The sequence below is a fragment of the Cordyceps javanica genome, chromosome 2 (genome assembly GCF_051103115.1).
Source record: "Cordyceps javanica chromosome 2, complete sequence".
NCBI lineage: Eukaryota > Fungi > Ascomycota > Sordariomycetes > Hypocreales > Cordycipitaceae > Cordyceps > Cordyceps javanica.
Window position 1 is genome coordinate 2,224,741 of NC_139296.1, and position 18,626 is coordinate 2,243,366.

Genomic DNA, 18,626 nt, shown 5'->3' on the forward strand with positions numbered 1-18,626 from the left:
AGCAAGATTCTCCAAACTTGAAGCAAAATAACTATAGAGTTCTCCATGTAATCTATCCGTGGCACCATTCTGTTGGCAGACGGACTCTGCCGGCGCGTTGACTGGTACAGTCACTATTCTCCATTACAGGTACTTGCATCAAAATGTGTACCGATATATATCAAAATCGTCATCGTTGTGAGCTTGAGAGTGGGAGCCAGAATCAATCGGCAGGGCTGATAGACTCTCACAAACGGTTTCAGAGGGCTCCCAGAACTGCTCAACCACATTCGTTACATCATCGCTTGGTCGAAGATCCGGCATGAAGCGAGGGGCATGTGTACGGGCGGACGAGGGTTGTTCGCTTTGAGTTGGCCAAAAAGAGGCATTTTCCTGCCAATTAAAAATGTCTAGACCAGCAGATAGCGGGAACGGAATCGTTTGCTGCGAAAGAGGAGCTGCCTGTTGCGAGGTCATGTGGGTAAAGTCATACACATGCTGGGAAGAGGAAGCCGTGGCTTGGTCTCCTGCTCGGCTGATATTCTGCGGCGCAGAAATGTCAAATCTGTAATTTGTATAGAAACTGTCATGCCAGCTTTGAAGGCCTTCTGACTCTTGGTTGCCAGCGGGGCTCAGTTGGTTTCGTCTTGGGCCCATCTGTTCTGGAATTGCCTGAGAACTTGTCACTTCTGATAGGGCAGCTCTAACAGACCGCCGAGGAGAATATTCTGGCCCCATGGCAAACCTGCCATGATTGATGTGCGGCCTCTTTGAACCCAGACCGGCAGCACTGCTGATCTTGTCTTGGGATGGGACGACATACTGCGGATTTGGTTGAGCGGACTCTTTTGGGTGAACAAAGGGAGCATTGCATTGCATAGCATACACCGAGGGCATGACGAACTTGTTCTCCCGCGGAGAGGGCTCGGGTACTTCTATCTTGGCATCAGCGCACATGAGTTCTCCCTGTCCCGACATTGAGGCAGGTCGCCAGTTTCTCTGGGGCAGGGGAGGCGGCGACCGTTCAACCGGATTCGATAGACCCGCGCTAGATACGTCAGGTAAGGTACATCCCTGATCAAGGGAAGTGTTCTGGGTAGTCTGTGTCGTTTTAGACACAGAAGGCGAGGGATAACCAGCAGCAGAAGCAGCGGGTGGGGTGTCATTGGCGCAATAGCTGATTGCATTATACGGATTGTCGGTTAAATCGATAAACTGAGGACTGCTTGTTGAAGGCATCGCCAACTCTGGGCCATCAATGACCGCCCATTTACCTCTCTTCGGAGATCTGAAAGGCTGACGCTCCACACCATAATTCTGGGAAGGTGACAAGTTAAGTGGCGGAGTGACGGTAGTCACCTCCTCCAAGTCAACCACATTGGTTGGCTCGTCCACTTTGCCTGCCCTGGTTTGTATCCAGCGCATGATATGGCTGGCAACTTCGTCGCTATTGGTTTCTCGAAACATAAGATGTCCATTGCCGCGTGTCTGATACCTCTCTAGGAACCCACAATCGACACTGAGACCGGCCTGTTTCATGAAGTGCATTGTGGAAGTGTCATACTCGGAGTGGGAGCTCGCTTCGCCAGTGATTACTACATGGCGCATCTTTGACAAGTTTGTGAGCTTTCGGATGCACATCGTGCCATCCCCGCTTGTCATCTTTTCGCTAAACACAAACCCGTTCGGAATATTCTCTGGGCTGTACTGAAGCACTACTCTCTTTCCACTGCCCACCTCGACGAACAGAGCCAAGTCCAGGGGATGCAGTCTTTGTGGTGTTGCGTTGGAGCTCGTGTCTGGCTGGGTCAGGGCCACAGGAAGCAATCCCGCCGTCTCTTCATCCAGATCCGGCTCCGGGTGGGGGGAAGGATCAAACGTGAGCGGAATGCTGGCCAGGCCGTATTTGAGACGATCCGGATTGAAGGAGGTGAAGGAGTCAAATTTTCGCTTGCCATTTCGCTCCACTGTCCCTTCGCAAAAGGGCGGACCGGGCGGTTCAACAGCAACCACGCCGGCCACCTGCTGTGGCGCGACATCGGCTGCCAGCCAAGATGCCGTTGCTCCCGTGCCCTCGCCGACGAGGACAGCTTGCCCAGTAATCTTGAGCAAACTTTTGAGCGCGTTTTGCGCGAGAGTCTGTCTCTCTTCGATGGTAAAAAGCAGTGATGTCAAAGAGGCGCAGTACCTGTCGAAAATGCGGTCTCCTCTTCTTCCGGTCTAGGATGGAGTTAGAGGGATTGAGCAAGGAGCTCACAGATTTGTAAATGTACTTACGCCTCGCCATTTGTCATGCTTCAAGGCCGTCGGCCACCGGGGGTCAGAGATATGGTTAAATACCTCGGGAGCCGTGATTTCTCTCTCAATCTGGGAGGCCTTTATACTGTTGATCTCTGTATTGGCTATCGCTTCCTTGGTGAGCGTGTTCGACTTTCCGCTACCTGGCAAGTCGACCAGATAGACATGGAAGCCCTTTCCCACGAAAAATGATGCCCAGCCCGGATCCCCGTCAGGTTTCGTAAGCCAGATCTGTCATTTTCGTTAGCTCATGGCAATGCTTGAGTGGACGTCGGAGGAACAAACTTGGCTCGAATGAAAGTCGCCATGAATGAAGACGATGGGCCATTTTTGGGTCTTTTTCTGGGGCTCGAGGCTCTCTACATACATCTGCCCTCGGATGAAGGTACATTGGTCAGGTTTGCAACCTGGCTGCCACTCGACGTTGGTGTAAAATGACGTTCTTTTCACATAACTCTCGCCTTTTTGCTTATTGGTGGCCGCTGAATTCTTCTTCGGTGGCATTTTGGGAGACTCTATGACCCTCGATGCTTTGGTGTATGAGGGAGTTGGCCACCGGAGCTAGAGACTGCCGTTGCGGGTGTATGGTGGTTGATTGGAACGCGAGAACCAGGATGGAGGCCTGCTCGAAGTTATCATTGCAGGAGGCTCATGTCATAAAAAGTGAAACTAGGCAGGATAAGTCAACGTGATCAGAAGTGCATTGAATGGAGGGAAAAGAAATCTGTTCGTCCGTTTGTGGCGAGAGAATGCCAGCCGCCTACCTAGGTACTAACACGCAGCCAGCAAAGTGAATTCAACAAGTGTATGCAAACAGTGTCTATTGTACATGCATGACATTTATTTTCTTTTATATATCAAACAAAGTTCTATACATGCTTTATGGCGAGCCGTGATCGGCCACATCTTCCTTCATGTCGGGAACCCATCCCTTTGGCCGCTCGCTGCCGCGAACGACGAGGCCGTAGCCCAGCTTCTCGACCTTGCGGACGCTCTGGCGCATGGCCTCGACCTTGTTGCGGTAGTCGCGCGTGGGCACGTCGCGCATCATCTCAAAGGCGCAGCCCAGGTCCTGCATGTCGCTGAGCAGCGTGCGGCTGTGGTGGTGGTCATGGTCGCCGTCGGCGCGGCCGCCGAGCAGCCGCCCCGTCTGCGCCGTGGTGACGGTGGTGAAGCGCATCAGCTCGCCAAACAGGTCAAAGACACCGTACATGTAGTCGTACTCGGTGAGGCTGACGTCGGCCGGCACGGCGGCCTGCGCCTGCGCCGGCGTGATGAGCGTCTGGTGGCGCAGGTAGTGCGCAAAGGAGAGCGCCTCGACGAGCTCCTCGAGGCACCGCATCGACGACTGGTAGCGGTAGCGGTTGATGGACTGCAGGTCCGGCGCGATGGACCCCAGCAATGTGGCGATTTCGGCTATTCTAGTGTCCATGTCTTTTTGAATGTTGGGCGGGAGCTCCTTGTTCAGCTCCTTTACTCTGTTTGTCGCACCCTGGTTAGTTTATAGTGTAGTGCAATGTTTTATTGGGTTGACTGCTTTGAGTAGAATGGTACCTTTGTAGAGCAAAGATGCTAGAATGAAAGCGTTAGCAGACAAGGACCTCGCCAACATCGAAAAGGCAATGGGAAGAGCAGTGACTTGCATCTTTTTACTCTGCGCTGTGACGTCTCTAGAGACCTTGACGAGGCGCTCCCGTCTGTCGTGATGCTGGTCCAGTTCGTCGCGAAAGCCCTCAAACATGTCGTGAAAACGGCCTCGTGGGGCGTCTGGCACGACCTTGACACGGCCATTGTGATCCCTCTTAACGCCAGTCGCCGACATTACGCAGGCTGATAATGTGCGAGTATAAGAATGAATAAAATGTTTGAAGCGCTTCACGCAGATGACGTGATGAGTGCGAATGCAGCAGAAGCAGCTCGTCTATCAATACATGCAACTTAGAAAACCAAGTCTTGGTGGAGAGTGGCTGCAAGCTAGGAAAAGTCATGGTATGTGCGCTGCAGGCTATTTGCTTGGGGCTGCTGGCTGGTTGTGGATCTGGCTGCATCTCACCAGGTCGAGCGAGAGCTCCAACAAAAGGGGAGCTTTCGTGGCAGTTTTGATACACGGGCACATCCGCCGCATCTCATCTTCTCTGTCCGAGGCCCTCCCAAAATTTACTCGGCAGCCCCAATCCTCAAATCAGTACACCAGATATCATTCTACTGCGACCAGGACGTATAGCTTCCGTTCTGGGCCGGCCGAAAAAAAAAAACCATGTCTTACTTGCGTCACCAGTGAACAACCCATCTTATCACCAACTACACGCCGACGGGCAAACTCACACGCACACATCTGCACATTGACACACGCAACGCCCCAAACGGACAGAATGGCCAAGCCAACAGCCGTCTCCGCCGCGGGTGGTGACGCCCGGGGGAAGGGCGTCAGAGGCAGCCGTCTCGGCTCTCTGCACGCGCTGTTCGACCCCCTGCCGCTCCTGTCCGTCGCCGCCGCCCTGCGCGCCGCCCTCGTCGTGTACGGCGCGTGGCAGGACGCCCACTCGGCGGTCAAGTACACCGACATTGACTACCTCGTCTTCACCGACGCCGCGCGCCTCGTCGCCGCCGGGGCCAGCCCCTACGCGCGCGACACGTACCGCTACACGCCGCTGCTGGCCTGGCTGCTGGCGCCGACGGCGGCGCCGCACCACCGCCTCTTCGCCCTCGGCAAGGTCGTCTTCGCCGCCGCCGACCTCGTCGCCGGCTGGCTGGCCCTGCGCCTCCTCCGGCTCCGCGGCCTGCCGCCCCGCCGCGCCGGCGCCTTCGCCGCCCTCTGGCTCTGGAACCCCATGGTCGCCGCCATCAGCACCCGCGGCAGCTCCGAGGGCCTGCTCGGCGTGCTGACCACCGCGCTGCTCTGGGCCGTCGAGCGCCGCCGCGTCGCCCCCGCGGGGCTGCTCCTCGGCCTGGCCGTCCACTTCAAGATTTACCCCTTCATCTACGCGCCGGCCATTGTGTGGTGGATGGACGACGAGAGGATGCGCGGTGTCGCCGCGCGTGAGACCGGCAAGAAAAGCGCCACGCTCGCGGAGGCGGTGACGAGCTTTGTCACGGCAGCCCGTGTAAAGCTGGCTGTCGTCAGTCTTGCGACATTCATGCTGCTCAACATGCTCATGTACTCCATGTGTGTATCCCTTCACCCCCTCTTTCTTCCCGCTTTCTCTCTCACCTGTCGACTGGCCTAACTGTTGAACGTAAGCTATGGCACGCCATTCCTCGTGCACACCTTCTTCCATCACGTCACGCGCATTGACCACAGACACAACTTTTCGCCCTACAACGTGCTGCTGTACATCAACTCGGCGACGCCGGCCGGCGCCGCCTCGGCTTCGTCGATGCGCACCGAGTCGCTGGCGTTCCTGCCGCAGCTTCTCTTGTCATGCGTGCTGATCCCGCTCACGCTGGCCAAGAAGGACCTCGCCACGTCCATGATGGCGCAGACGTTTGCCTTTGTAACGTTTAACAAGGTCTGCACATCTCAGGTACGCCATTGCAATGTCTTTTTTTCTTTTCGCTTTTTCCCCGGTCCCCGATGGATATGTGTGTGTGTATGTGTGTATGCGTGAGTGCTAATGGTTACGGGGGCTTAGTATTTTCTCTGGTACATGGTCTTTCTGCCGCTTTATCTCCCGGGCTCGTCAATGCTACGGAACCCCAAGTTGGGAATCTCGGCCCTGGTGCTGTGGGTGGCTGCGCAGGGAGCGTGGCTGCAGCAGGGCTACGAGCTCGAGTTCCTCGGAAGGAGCACGTTTGTGCCGGGGCTTTGGCTGGCGTCGCTGGGGTTTTTCCTAGTCAACTGCTGGATACTAGGTATCATCATCAGCGATGGCGCAAGAGTACCCCTGGTTCAGCGGAAGATTCATGTAGAATAAAACTTCATGAGGTTGGCACAGAATGAAATAGACACACCGTGCAGAAAAATCAGTGGGCGAGGTCATTGCACCAAAATCAATCCATTACTACAAAGGTATAACTTGCTATATAAAGCCTAGCCTAGCTGTTCCTTGCTCGTATACTTGGTTACCTGTGATGTGGCATCATTCAAGCAACCCGCGGGCTGGCGTTGTAAAGCGCCCAAACTCCAGTGTAAACAAAAACAAATACCTGGAAGGGTGTATAGTTCTAGGCAAAATTCATAAAGATCCAGTCTGTTCGCCACAAATAACGCTATGCCGAGTTTTTAAGAAGAAATAAAGCAAAAACCAACGCCGATGTAATGCAACTGTAATGATCTGAATTGGTCCTTTTGGTGCTTGAGCCAAGTATCGCAGTGGTGGCAGCTCAAACCACCACTGCACGGTTCGAGAATATTTGATAATTGCCAAGCTTGAGGGAGGTGATGCGCGTGCGCGGATATTCAGGTGAAATGACAATTCGTCCATCTTTTGTGTACGAGATGTTGCCAAAAGTCTCGCTCAAGTCGTTGAATTTTGTGCCTGGGCGAGCTCTAGCCATTTCGTTGATGATGTTGTCACTCCAGACTCCGCTGCATTCGCCACGCTGGTAGAGAAAGTAGGGGTTCAAGGCTGGTAGGATAGAGTCTGAGCAGAGTTAGTGCAGTGGACAGGAAAATGACGGCGTAAATACGAACCTAGGTCAACAAATCGGATCCTCAGATACTCGACACGTTTAAAGTGAGCCAGAGACTTGATGCCTGAGATGACTAGCTTTTCAAAGGCGTCGATGAAGCCCATATCTTGGATGCCAGAGCCAGAGTCGGAGAAGATGTTGGACTGACGACAACAATTTTTCAGGGTCACATCGATGGATCGGAGTCGACTTGATGATGCGACAGCGCTTTGAGTGGCTATTTGGAAGAAGTGATGGCAGATACGACCAGTGTAAGAAAATTGCTCCAGTGTTGGCATAATCCTTCCGAGAACTGCGCAAATGTGTGTTTGGTGGGCTGCTTTGGCATAAAAGGCAGGCACAACAGCTTCTCGCCTGTAATCGTTTTCGAGGCACAGGCTGAGATGCTTAATGTTTGCGGGAATGTAGGGCATGAACTGTGAAATGGTGATGTAGCTCTTGGATTTGGGCTTGCTGTAGGCGCCCTGCCATTCCTCTATATTGGGAAGAGCGCCAAGTATAGACACAAAATCATGGTGGTCTCGCATCAAGTTCCACTGGCCTTTTGTAATGAGGGTTGTGATGGAGGGCAGCACAGGTAATGTCGGCCCAGAGTCGAGACCATGACGGTTGTTATTGCGAAAATGGATGACCTTGGGCGCTTTTCGACGTTCACCTCCCTCGAGCGTCAGGATCTTGGTACGAGGCAGGACGATCGAGACGAATCGAAAGACATCTTGCAGGGTGCAATTGTTGCCTGGCAAAACATAGGTGGCAGTTGACAAGCCATCGCTTCGGAGCACGGGTAGCATGGATGTATTGGAGAAAGCCAGGAGTCCGTTGCGTGGTTGAAAGACTGGGAACCAAATCTCGATGTGCCTCACATGGGCGGCGAGGTGCTGTCCGCGACCAGCAAAGTGGAGGATGGCCTGATCGATGGAACGAACAGTGCCCTTCAACTTGATATGGCGGTATAGCCTCTGCTGAACCAAGGTTCTCCAAGTGGAGTTGACCAGGGCCAGTTGTGTCATTTCTCGTCTTCTTGAGTGACGAAGCGCGGTGCCTAGGCCTCTGGCTGCGTTGGGCGACCACAGGCCAGATCTTGGTGAGACGGGGGCGCAGGTGCCAAAGAGTTGGTCGAGGATGGCTTCATGGACCTCAATCGGAGCATCTGTGAAGTGCGTCGCTGGTCGTCTCTGGTCATGAGGCTCACGAGCCTTTGTCGACGGGGAAACATTGATGGAGGCGATGGCGAGCGCGAAGTCCAATGTGTCGGAGCATGTCGGTTCCTCGCTGCCGGCGAAGGGATAAGGCGTGCTGCTCGGTCGCGCGGGGGGCACAAAAGGAGAGTCGGACTCCGGGAATAGCTTTGCATCGGAACTCGTACGGGCAGCCTGGACAGGCGAGGATTCCAATATACTCGAGGGAACTGGTGCAAATCTGTATGGTAGACGAATAGCAGTATGATCGGGTGAGTGCGTCGCGAGGCGGTCCGTTTGGCGTATGTCTACAAGTGGCGCACTGTTGCTTTCGTTGGGATCGCGATCGAGAGGATATAGGTCGGCCATGACTAGCACTGGAGGACAGAGGACAAGGGCATGTCAGTCACGAGCGTGAGACGGGGACGACACGAGAAAGACGACAAGACAGGCGCAGCGGGCTCCGAGCGCTGAATGACCAGGTAAGGGTGAGAGCCCACGATTCGGGTCGAGTTGAGGAGCAAGTTTCGTCGGAACAGTTGATTTAGTGGAGGAGCAAGGGCGAAGAGGACAAAGAAAAAGAGGAGAAGGAGAATGGGGAGCGAAAAAGAAAGCAAGATCAAGGATGCGGATAGCGGCAAAGCCTATCAGGCACCTAGGACAATCTTAGGTGGCGCGATCGAATAGCTGCGAGCGTGGTGGTGAGCAAAGGGAACTCTGGTGGCGGCGGCGACGTGGTGGGCGGAGGGCGAGTGTGATTACGACCAGGACGACAGGCGTGTCTTGGAATTTTTCTGCACAGCAGAGCGCATCGATGGAACGCAGGGCGCGGAAGTGCCGCAAGGGCGGCGCGGTTTCAGTGAGTAGCAGGGCGGCGGGGTGGGTTTCTATGTCGACTCGTTTAAGATGAAGGTCTCTTAATATGGCGAGACAGGGCGAGCAGGCAGGCAGACTGGCTGCGATGCTGCAACGGGCGGGCGGCAGCGGCGGCGGCGGCAACGGCGACGGCGGCGGCCAAAAGGGTCAGAATGGATGACGGATCGAGGAGGGCGAGCGAGAAGGAGATGGAAGCGGGAGGGTTTCCGAGGCAAACGGTGAGGGTGAGCGGAAGCGATGGCAGCAACACGGAAGGGTAAATGACAAGGAACGAAAGGATCGGGTGAAGGGAAACGAAGAAGAGGAAGAAGAAAGGCTCGGACGCAAGCGCAGCAAAGGGAGGGGAAATGATGAGCAGATGACAGGCGATGGACAGACGATGGACAGACGATTCGTAGCTTAATAAAATTGAAGGGAAAGATGGCGAATCTGCCAAGTAAGTACTTGGACATTTGCGGCCAAGTAGGTATAGAGAGGTACCAAACAGGTACTTACTGATCATGCCTGCTGGGTACTTGCTTGTGGGCAAGAAAGCAACACAAGGCAAGCAAGCAGGTATGCACCTACATAGATAGGTACCTAGCTAAAACTGATCAGTTACTTGGGTAACTTTCCACTGATCGGGCAAGTAGCACGCAGGTATCGTTTTACTCGATACCTGCGTGCGTGTCAAGGCATGTCGCTATGCATTCTAGAGTAGGTAGGTGGCAGGCACTGTATGTACATGCCTTCTACTTACATCTCGCGCCCCCATCTACTTGAGCGGTCCAAGTAAGTACTTACTTACAAGCAGGCCGGACGGGAAGGGGCGGGGGTTTAGCGGGCTCTGGGGTGGATTCGGGCGGGAGACTGTGCTAAGTATGTATTAGGTACCTACCTAGGTGCCTAGGTAGTAAGTACGGAGTAGGTTATTTATCTTGGGTAGCAGAGATCAATTGCAGTAACTACTACTTAACATACTTACTTACTAGGTACTAAGCTACTACTTAAGTAAGGTAACCAACCTGGTTAGGTACCCAAGTAAGTACCAGTAAACGGTGGCATGTAATAAGAAGGGGTAGCACCAGCCAAAGGTAGCAGCAGTACGAGGTAGCAGCAGCAGCAGCAGCAAGGTGGTAGTTGGGTACGTAGTTGGGTACCTTTTGAACAGCGTGTCAAGGGAAGCAAGCAGCTGATAAAAGATTGGGCATGTATTTGGCATTCAAAAGCTGCATTGATCTGCTTGACACGTATTGCGAGGCTTACTCAACAAGGTTGCGTAGAGACTCTGGTGCTTTAGTAGGTTTTATCCGCAAAGTCGGCGTGCCCAAATAGCCAGGCTCAACCGCCCAGAATCATCACCCCGCATGAATACTTTCTATAAGCAAATATGGACATGGTCTCGGGAGGGTTGCATTATCCCCAAATCGTGGATTGGTATATACTTGCTACGGAGTATATTGGTTTTTTGCTGGGTTACCTAGTAATGCCCGGCTCCCGGATGCTCCCTCCTTGTCGCTGCGCCTCATCGGAAAAGATCTGGCCAGGTAGTTGATAATAGTACTTGATGAACTACCTACCTAGGCAACTAGGTAAGTTTATCAGTAGGTATTGGGCAACTACTTAGTCAATGGCCCTGTAAGTACGGAGTACCTAGTTATGCATCTCGTAGGGTACATGGTTATTGATTCAGTCCAGTGTTTCCTTTGTAGCCCAGCAATCCCTACCTAAGTAATACCTCCCCTTCTCTTTTACTCAGTATGTCCTCCAATTTCTCCACTTTTGTCTCTTCCTCATCCTCCTCTTCTTCTCCTTCTTCTTCTTCTTCTTCTTCTTCCTCTTCTTCTTCTTCTTCCTCTTCTTCCTCTTCTTCTTCTTCTTCCTCTTCTTCCTCCTCCTCTTGCCTTGCTTCTCCTCTCGTCCGCTTCGGCCACAGGCCTCTCTTCCGGCTCCGTGTCGCGTTCGCAAGGTCGCTGTTAGCAATGACTGAGTAGTCGCCGCCTGCCCTAACCTACGGGTACTGACCATGCCGGCTCGGCTTTTCCAGGGCATGGTCATGTCCATGACTTATACCAAAATAAAGAAGAAAAAACCTTACCTTTGCTGCAGCGTCGTTTGCAGGATTCCCCGCATGCATCGCTTCCACCTGACACCACATGAATGCTCCCCGTCGACGTCGCTATACGACTCTTCCCTTGCTCACGCCGTAGCTTGTAGAAGCACAACGGTGCAGACAGAGGAGGGCCATGCCTGGCTCTGGCCTTTCCGACGCTTCCCGTCTTCTGCCCATACATCCGTTGGCTCTTCTTTGGTGCCGGGCTATACTTTAAAATATCTGCATTTGAATCAAGCGCGCGGTGTCCGGCTATTAATCGCTACCTCGTCGCTGTTTGTAAGGGGCAACGATATGATGCACCTGCTCTTCCGTCGATCATGGCGCTTGAGGGGCGATTCTTTTTTTTTATCAGATGCCTTACTGTAATGATGGTGCGCGGAATAATGGCCTGCGGAATATCATCGCTGATCGTGTTGCGATGCAACGCATTGCGTGTTTTCTGCACAGCGTCGAAACAGGAGGTATACTATTTACCAGTAATAATAAGCCGCGTCGGCCTCTGAGCCCTTCCCGCCACGGATCCGTACATTCGGTATGCTGCTTTTGCGCGGAAGACGGGGGGGCCAAGCAAACCTGCGACGCTGTTGGTCATGGTCACTGTCTTGCGTCAACTGCCAGTAGCAGCCACGCAACATGGTTTTTTTAGTATAGACCGGGACCACCAGCTGCATCCCAATATTATAGGGGACCTCGTCTCAAAACGCTATTTGTAGCTATAAGAGGCGATGTTGCGGTGGCTTGCAAGGGGCATCCCGACCGTTTCGCATCAGGTGAGGGGGCCCGGCGCGATTTCCCAAGTCGGCCATCGGCGAATAGTTGAGACCCGAGCAAGCAAATTATTAGCCACCGAGCCAGGGCGAAAAACTTTGTACGATGTGAGGGAGTGTGGGAGCCTTTTATTTAAATATACGTGTTCAGAGTGCTTTCTGCGTGCGATGTGAGCCCGGTGGCGAATGTAGTAGAAGAAAGGCAAGAAGAAAAGTGTCGAGTCAATAGATGCGTACTGAGTATCAACCAACTACCATTTGTCAGAGACTCGAAACACTGCAACGTCAATCCATGACTTGGCCGCCCAAAGCTCTTATTTCATCTCAAGTCGAGCATGTGAGCAACACGCCACCCCACGGATCCTCCATTGTTGCCATTACAGATAAAAAGAAATCGAGGCGTGGAACGGCGGTGCCATGGGATAGCCATGCATGATGCAGCTTTTGCCGATTGGGTGCACCTCGCACGGCTATTTACATGCCTATTCTGTTTCTCAAATCGCATGTACAGTTTCAATCTTTCTCAGGCGAGCGACGTGCCAGAATAGACCCGCGCCAATGCGTGAAAGCCAGCCACACCAACAAGGCCGCCCAAGTCTATCTACTGCGGTGCTTATAGTTCAAATAGCCGGCGTTGATTGATAATACAGCCAAAGAAAAAAAAAAGAAAAGAAACTGTTTAGGCAAATATGGAGTACAAACTCCACATTTGCCCTGCATCACCAACGTCTCTCGAGAGCCAATCAACTGGTCAAAATCTCCCCGGCGTCCAAACCCGCTGGAGCCCAATCTCGGCGCAAGGCACCGTCAGCGTACTGATAAGTTGATAATGACCAATCAATCGCTAGGCTCGATCGGCGCCGCCAAGCCTGCATCAACCTCGTTGTTCACCCTCAACATGGGGGATGAAAAAGCAATGGCGATGGGCCCATGGACGAGCAACCGCCGGCAATGAATTTGGGTGAGTTGAGCCATGCAAGTATAATAATAATTCTGATTGTTGTATTTGATTAGCGGTCCGTCGGTGAAATCGCATCCTTCTTCCCTCTTCCACCAATGGGCCCCCCAGCTCTGCTGAACCGCCGCCCCCTTTTGGTGGCCAAGCCGTTTGAGATGGGCATCCGCGTCCTACATTCGAAACCGTACATCCCGCAGCCTCCGACAGCCACACAACCCCCTCTTCTCTTTCCTATTGCCCAACGATTTTGTTACTGGTACTCTTGGCGACCATCTCACCCGAACCTCGCTCATTTGCCCTCTCTCCGCCCGCCTGTCGTGCTGCCTTGTTGTTCCCCCGTCCCCAAAGGGCGGCGCCAGGCGCCACGACGCAGGAGTTGAGGAGGGCTCTGCAAAGCCTGTCGGGCTTGGCTTGGCAGCGCTGGTGAATAATAAACCTGTACTAGTAGAGCCAAGCCACGCATATAGGCTTTTTTACATGTCGCACCACCACGCACACAAGCGGCTAATGATACTGCTCTCTCTGCAAACAACGTACGAGGGATGATAAACTCGCCATCGTGCTTTGTTATTATTGACCAGCATGTGTACGAATGAGCCCCTCTGCACGCCCCTCTCGCGCCGAAGCGCCCGCGGCGCTGTCGTCTGCCGAAAGCCCTCCCCCCCCCCCCCTCCTCTTCTTATCCAAAGATGGTTTCCAGCAGACGGGGCACCTTGCTTCAGAACTTCAGATGCTTGGTATCCCCCTCCGGCCTTGGCCTCTTCTTTGGGGTAGGAAAGGAGGGACCATCTCCACCTTGATTTGTTTTCCCTTTATTCCCGTTTCTTCTTCTCTATTTCTACGCCGCCTACCCTCTTACAGATGGTCTCCTCCTCGCTGAGCCCTTCTTTGTCTCCTTGTCCCCGTGTATAGAGGCTTTGGCAGGCAGGCCCTTTCTTCCATTCTCTCGTCTGTTGTGTTTGGCTGGGCCAACAACTTTTTTTGTTCTTAATCTTTTCGTATTTTTTTCTTGTTCTCTTCTTTGTTGCCCATTCTTTTAATCTTTCTTTGACGTCTCCGACTTGCGCTTTCATTGCCTTGCAAGGGTTTCCTCTTATACGGCGCGAGTGATTCTCCCTTGTCCATCGGTTACCCCCAAAGTGCCGCCGGTGCCTCTGCCGTCTTCATCATGGCTCAACTACACCTGGTCTTCGCTTCTGTTCTCCTGTTCCTCGGTCTTGCCGCCGGTGCACCTGCGGCTGCCGCTCCCTCGCCCGACTCGACGGCCTTTAGGCTCCCCATCAACAACGCCGGTGCCAGCATCGATAGCATAATCCCCAACCGCTACATCGTCGTGTACAGCAGTGATTTCAACTCCACGGCCATCGATGTCAAGGAGGCCTCGTTTGCTGCGACCCTGAAAAAGCGCAACATCGGCAAGCGCGGCCTCGATGGCAAGATTCTGTCGACCAATGTCAACTCCATCACCATGAACAAGTGGCGCGCCAGCGTCCTCGAGGCCGACGACGACATGTTTATGCAAATATACAACTCGGATGAGGTCGACTACATCGAGGCCGACACCAAAGTCCAGACGCAGGCTTTTATTTCGCAGATCAACGCCACGCCTGGCCTCGCTCGTCTCTCCCACAACAAGACTGGCACTGGAAACTACGTCTACGACGAGTCTGCCGGTGAAGGCATCACTGCCTACATTGTCGATACTGGCATTCGCGCCTCCCACGTTGAGTTTGAAGGGCGTGCTGTCTTTGCTGCCAACTTTGCCGACAACGTGGTAAGGGATCATAAAACCCTTGCGTGTTTCGTATGCAGTTGTGCTGACCCATGATCTAGAACACGGATGAGAACGGCCACGGATCACACGTCGCCGGTACCATTGGCAGTGCTACCTATGGTGTAGCCAAGAAGGTCCAGCTCCGTGGTGTCAAGGTACTAGGCAAGAATGGTGGCGGGCAAAACTCTGATGTCATCGATGGCCTGCGCTTTGTCCTCCAAGATGTTACAAAAAGAAATCTTCAGGGCAAGGCAGTCATGAACATGTCGCTCGGCGGTCCCTACTCTGATGCCATCAACGATGCCATTCGAGTGCTTGCCAGCAACGGCATCGTCCCCGTTGTCGCCGCCGGCAACGACGATGTATGTTTCCCCTCTACCTTGTTCGAGTCGAACCCGTCCCGCTAATAACGTATGAACGGTTTACAGAAAGACGCAGGCAACACATCCCCCGCCTCTGCCGACGACGCCATCACCGTCGGTGCCATCAACCCCATGAATGACCAAAAAGCCGTGTTTTCCAACTTCGGTCGGGACGTCAGCATCTTTGCCCCTGGCGTCGACGTGCTCAGCGTCGGCATCGCAAATGACAGGGACAGCAAGGTCCTCAGCGGAACCAGCATGGGTACTGTATACTCCCAATCTTGACGTATTCGTGAGGTCTGGCTTGCTAACATCGCGACTAGCCTCGCCTCACGTGGCCGGCCTTGCCGCTTACCTACTGGCGCTCGACGCCAAGCAGCAGAATACCATTCCTGGACGAAACTCGCCGGCAGATGAAAACGTCTTTGTCGGAGTCAAGAACGTGATTAGGAAGCTTGCGGGCGAAACCGGCGCCAGAGTTCGCGGCAATGAAGGGCAAACCACCAACCGCATTGCCAACAATGGCAAAGAATAGTCAGGGCAGGTAGTTCAAGGTCAAAAAGAAAAAAAAAAAAGCACAAACTGCTGTGCCGGGGCTTCTTCAGTTTTAGCGTAGCCTAGTTCGCATGATACCCGACATTTCAACTGTCGCAGATCTTTTTTGTTGCGTACTGATACAGACTCGAGGCCGTGGTATAGACTGTTATTCAACGCTCACCCAGGCTGATTGCATGATGGCCTGTCCCAGGCCTGACATCACAAATCCTACCGCAATGACAACACGAGTCATTCTGCTAACCAGCTAATAATGATTCTCTCTTTCTATATAATGTACGTGTAGTTAGATATGTATTACGAAAGAAATCTGCGACTACGACATGAGATGTGTCTGCTTTCCAACGAGATGCCGCCCCTTGACCAATGCAAAAGAGCAACGCCCAGCTGTGCCCACTCGGAAGAGCAAAGGCTAAGAGCAAGGTCGATATAAGCACTTCTTCGGCACAACCACAGTCATGAAAGGACTGAATTGCAATTTGACATCCGTGCTAACTTATTTAAACGTCCCACCAATGATAATCAATAACAACTCGCAAGGAGTCATGCTCGTCAAAGACGGGTATCGAAATGGCATTAGTAGTATAATTAGTCTCGTGAAAAATCGTGTGGTATGTGGTGCGTATATGACGTCCCGGACGGCATAAATAATGGGTCCCGAAGAAGAAAAGAGTTCGACATGCGTATAGTATACAAATAGCTTACAACTCGTCGCGTCCAGCACCGGCGAGAGGTTGGGGAGGTTTGGTGCCGTCGAGGCTGGTCCATAGCTTCTTCACGTCGGTAAACGTAGAGGAGAAATCGGCACCAAAGAACCATGCGATACCAATCTAGGCTTTCGTTAGCTTTTGCAACAATAGTGCGTCCGTTCTCAGGAAAAAAATACCATAACAAGAGCCATAAAGACAAGCGACAGAATGACAACCATCCACATGACGAAGCCTTCGCCAGGATCGGCAGTAGGCTCGTCCATTTGCCTCTTCTTGTTAGTGGCGCTTAGCTTGGCAGGATCCTGCTTGGGGTACAGAGTCTCAATGAACTGCTCAATCTGCGAAGGTGTCAGCATGCAATTGATTGTGAACAAATCGCGTGGGGTCCTGCCGACTTACCTTGGCGCATCGGGCACTAATGGCCAAGAAGTTGGGGTCGCGAGGGTCATTCTTCTTGTGAATGCGGCGAACGTATCTGCGGAAGACTTCACACACGGTAAAGAGGTTCTGTGTGGACTCGAGCATGACCTGGCAGGCATCGCCCTTTGTTATCTTAACGTTGCGCTCGACGATGGCAGGGTTACGGAAGATGAGCTCCAGGGTGGCAATGGCCATCGTCTGTGGGATAGCAACAAAGTTGAAGCAACTCTGGTCACGCATGCCGGCCATGTAGAATAGACACTCTTCAACGTGTTTGAGGGCGTCAAGCACCATTTCGGATATGCAGTTGAGGGCTTGCTCTCGCTTGGAAAGCTCGAAGAGGTCCTCCCACTTATCGACATGCTTGCTCCAGATCTCCTTGGGGTACCAACGGCGGCCATCGACCCAGTCCTCGTGGATATCTCTAATAATGTTGGTCTTTTGCAGGAACTGACCCATAGATTCCGTTAGTGTGGGTCTCTCGGCGAGCTTGGGATTAGCCAGCTCGGAGCTGACAAAGAGTCTCGTCAGTCCCTCTCCAACTAGCCCGGCGACGTAGTGGCAGTATAGCTCATAGTCCTCGACGGTTTGCAGGCCATTCTCAATCTTTTCTGTGTCGGCAGCGTAGTCAGCCATGCCGTTGCCCATCTTCAGAGTGAGATCCTTGATGATTTCGTAATATTGAGGCTTGAGCTTCTTCAGCTCAGTAATGACAACGTCAAAGTGCTCGAGAAGCTCGGCATCTTTTTCCTTGCTATCGTGGAATTGCCACCCGTCTACCTCCATGGTCTCGTGGAAGTTACGTAGCATGGGGGTTTTCTTGTCGAGAGGGATCGTCATGTCATCTTCTATAGTGTCCAGTCCTCGGAGGACGAGATAGAAGAGAGCGACAGGGACGAGGAGCTCAGGGTTTAGCTCCTGAATGACCATGGAGAAACTGCGGCTGGTCATGTTGAGGAAGCGGAAGCACTCCTTGAGCGTTTCGCACTCTTTTGTGGTGTCGCGTCTGTGAACGGGATCATGCCAGAGCTTCCTGCAAGAGGTTAGCCATATTAGGATATGATGATTGAGACTCTTCAAGCCATCTGGTCCTACCATTGAATTATGGAACGCAACTGATTCGGGTGCATCAGATAGTAGAGAGCACCCATTGTAACGGCTTCAGAGATGTTGATGCCACTAGTGGAGGGAATGTATGGGGGGACACTGCAATTGAGGAAGAATTGGTGTGAACCAGGGCAAGCAACTCAATGTACTAGCTGCATGAAGCGCAAGGCTGGACGGAGATGAATTGGCTGCGATGAATACGCCTCAGGATCTAGAAGGAGGGGAGAAAGGAAGGTATGAAGAAGACAGTGTTAAAGGAAAAATGAAGCGCAGAAAAAAAATTAGGGGCTTAGAACGACTTTTAGGTATTCTGATTAATGTGGGGGGGGGGGGGTTTCTGGGCTAGGTGCAAAAGCCCAGGGGAGCTGCAGTGGACTTTTGCGTGCCTGGTAATCTGCACTAAGGTACGGAGAACCTTCGTAGGTACCTCCGCTGGCTACTAGGTACCTTACCCTACTTAAGTACCTTGCTTGCCTGGCTACGTGTCTGGGTAGGCATTGGTAGTTCCGCGCATCAACGTATGATGATTGTGTCTTTGTTGCTCGGAACAAAGCGCCTACGTACCTATCTACCATCTACCTACCTGGATAGAGCCTGAGGCTCACTGACGCACAACTGGCGCAGAGAATTGCGAAATCTGAAAGTATTTCGTAAGTAGCAGGGCTCCAATAGGGGATTGCCTATTAGAGGTTAAGTTAATTATGCCTGCCCAAGTGGCACCCCGCAAGAGCCGAGATTGCGGCCGGAGTGCAGATTATACGAGAACGAGAACGAGGGGATCTTGGATATGATTTCGGCCAATAAATAGATTACGATAGACGAGGTCATCGACGGGCATATAGGCCGGTCCAGATTCACTTGACCGAGTCCGGCAAAGGCTTTTGAGTACTTATCACCACGAATGGGTAATTTTTC

The 18,626-nt window shown here is 52.9% G+C and overlaps 6 protein-coding genes across 6 annotated transcripts; 2 read left to right on the forward strand and 4 right to left on the reverse strand.

The window, feature by feature from the left end:
- Positions 1 to 138: 138 nt before the first annotated feature.
- On the reverse strand, positions 139 to 2,781 carry V2A60_003168 (alpha/beta hydrolase; the record flags this gene model as incomplete). Its single annotated transcript, XM_083254508.1, has 3 exons — positions 139 to 2,199; positions 2,257 to 2,508; positions 2,563 to 2,781. 3 exons carry the CDS (start codon positions 2,779 to 2,781, stop codon positions 139 to 141), a joined length of 2,532 nt encoding a protein of 843 aa, XP_083110634.1.
- A 376-nt stretch (positions 2,782 to 3,157) lies between these two features.
- On the reverse strand, positions 3,158 to 4,099 carry V2A60_003169 (Translin; the record flags this gene model as incomplete). The annotated part of the gene is made up of 3 exons (XM_083254509.1): positions 3,158 to 3,755; positions 3,832 to 3,849; positions 3,888 to 4,099. 3 exons carry the CDS (start codon positions 4,097 to 4,099, stop codon positions 3,158 to 3,160), a joined length of 828 nt encoding a protein of 275 aa, XP_083110635.1.
- Positions 4,100 to 4,649: 550 nt separating this feature from the next.
- V2A60_003170 (glycosylphosphatidylinositol-alpha 1,4 mannosyltransferase I) lies at positions 4,650 to 6,191 on the forward strand (the record flags this gene model as incomplete). Its single annotated transcript, XM_083254510.1, has 3 exons — positions 4,650 to 5,443; positions 5,519 to 5,801; positions 5,910 to 6,191. The coding sequence occupies 3 exons, from the start codon at positions 4,650 to 4,652 to the stop codon at positions 6,189 to 6,191; spliced, it is 1,359 nt and encodes a 452-aa protein (XP_083110636.1).
- Positions 6,192 to 6,600: 409 nt separating this feature from the next.
- On the reverse strand, positions 6,601 to 8,456 carry V2A60_003171 (uncharacterized protein; the record flags this gene model as incomplete). The annotated part of the gene is made up of 2 exons (XM_083254511.1): positions 6,601 to 6,860; positions 6,911 to 8,456. 2 exons carry the CDS (start codon positions 8,454 to 8,456, stop codon positions 6,601 to 6,603), a joined length of 1,806 nt encoding a protein of 601 aa, XP_083110637.1.
- A 5,495-nt stretch (positions 8,457 to 13,951) lies between these two features.
- Positions 13,952 to 15,454, forward strand: V2A60_003172 (peptidase S8/S53 domain-containing protein; the record flags this gene model as incomplete). Its single annotated transcript, XM_083254512.1, has 4 exons — positions 13,952 to 14,557; positions 14,617 to 14,919; positions 14,986 to 15,181; positions 15,243 to 15,454. 4 exons carry the CDS (start codon positions 13,952 to 13,954, stop codon positions 15,452 to 15,454), a joined length of 1,317 nt encoding a protein of 438 aa, XP_083110638.1.
- Positions 15,455 to 16,175: 721 nt separating this feature from the next.
- On the reverse strand, positions 16,176 to 17,755 carry V2A60_003173 (bifunctional farnesyl-diphosphate farnesyltransferase/squalene synthase; the record flags this gene model as incomplete). The annotated part of the gene is made up of 4 exons (XM_083254513.1): positions 16,176 to 16,304; positions 16,361 to 16,522; positions 16,584 to 17,637; positions 17,700 to 17,755. 4 exons carry the CDS (start codon positions 17,753 to 17,755, stop codon positions 16,176 to 16,178), a joined length of 1,401 nt encoding a protein of 466 aa, XP_083110639.1.
- Between the last annotated feature and the right edge of the window lie 871 nt (positions 17,756 to 18,626).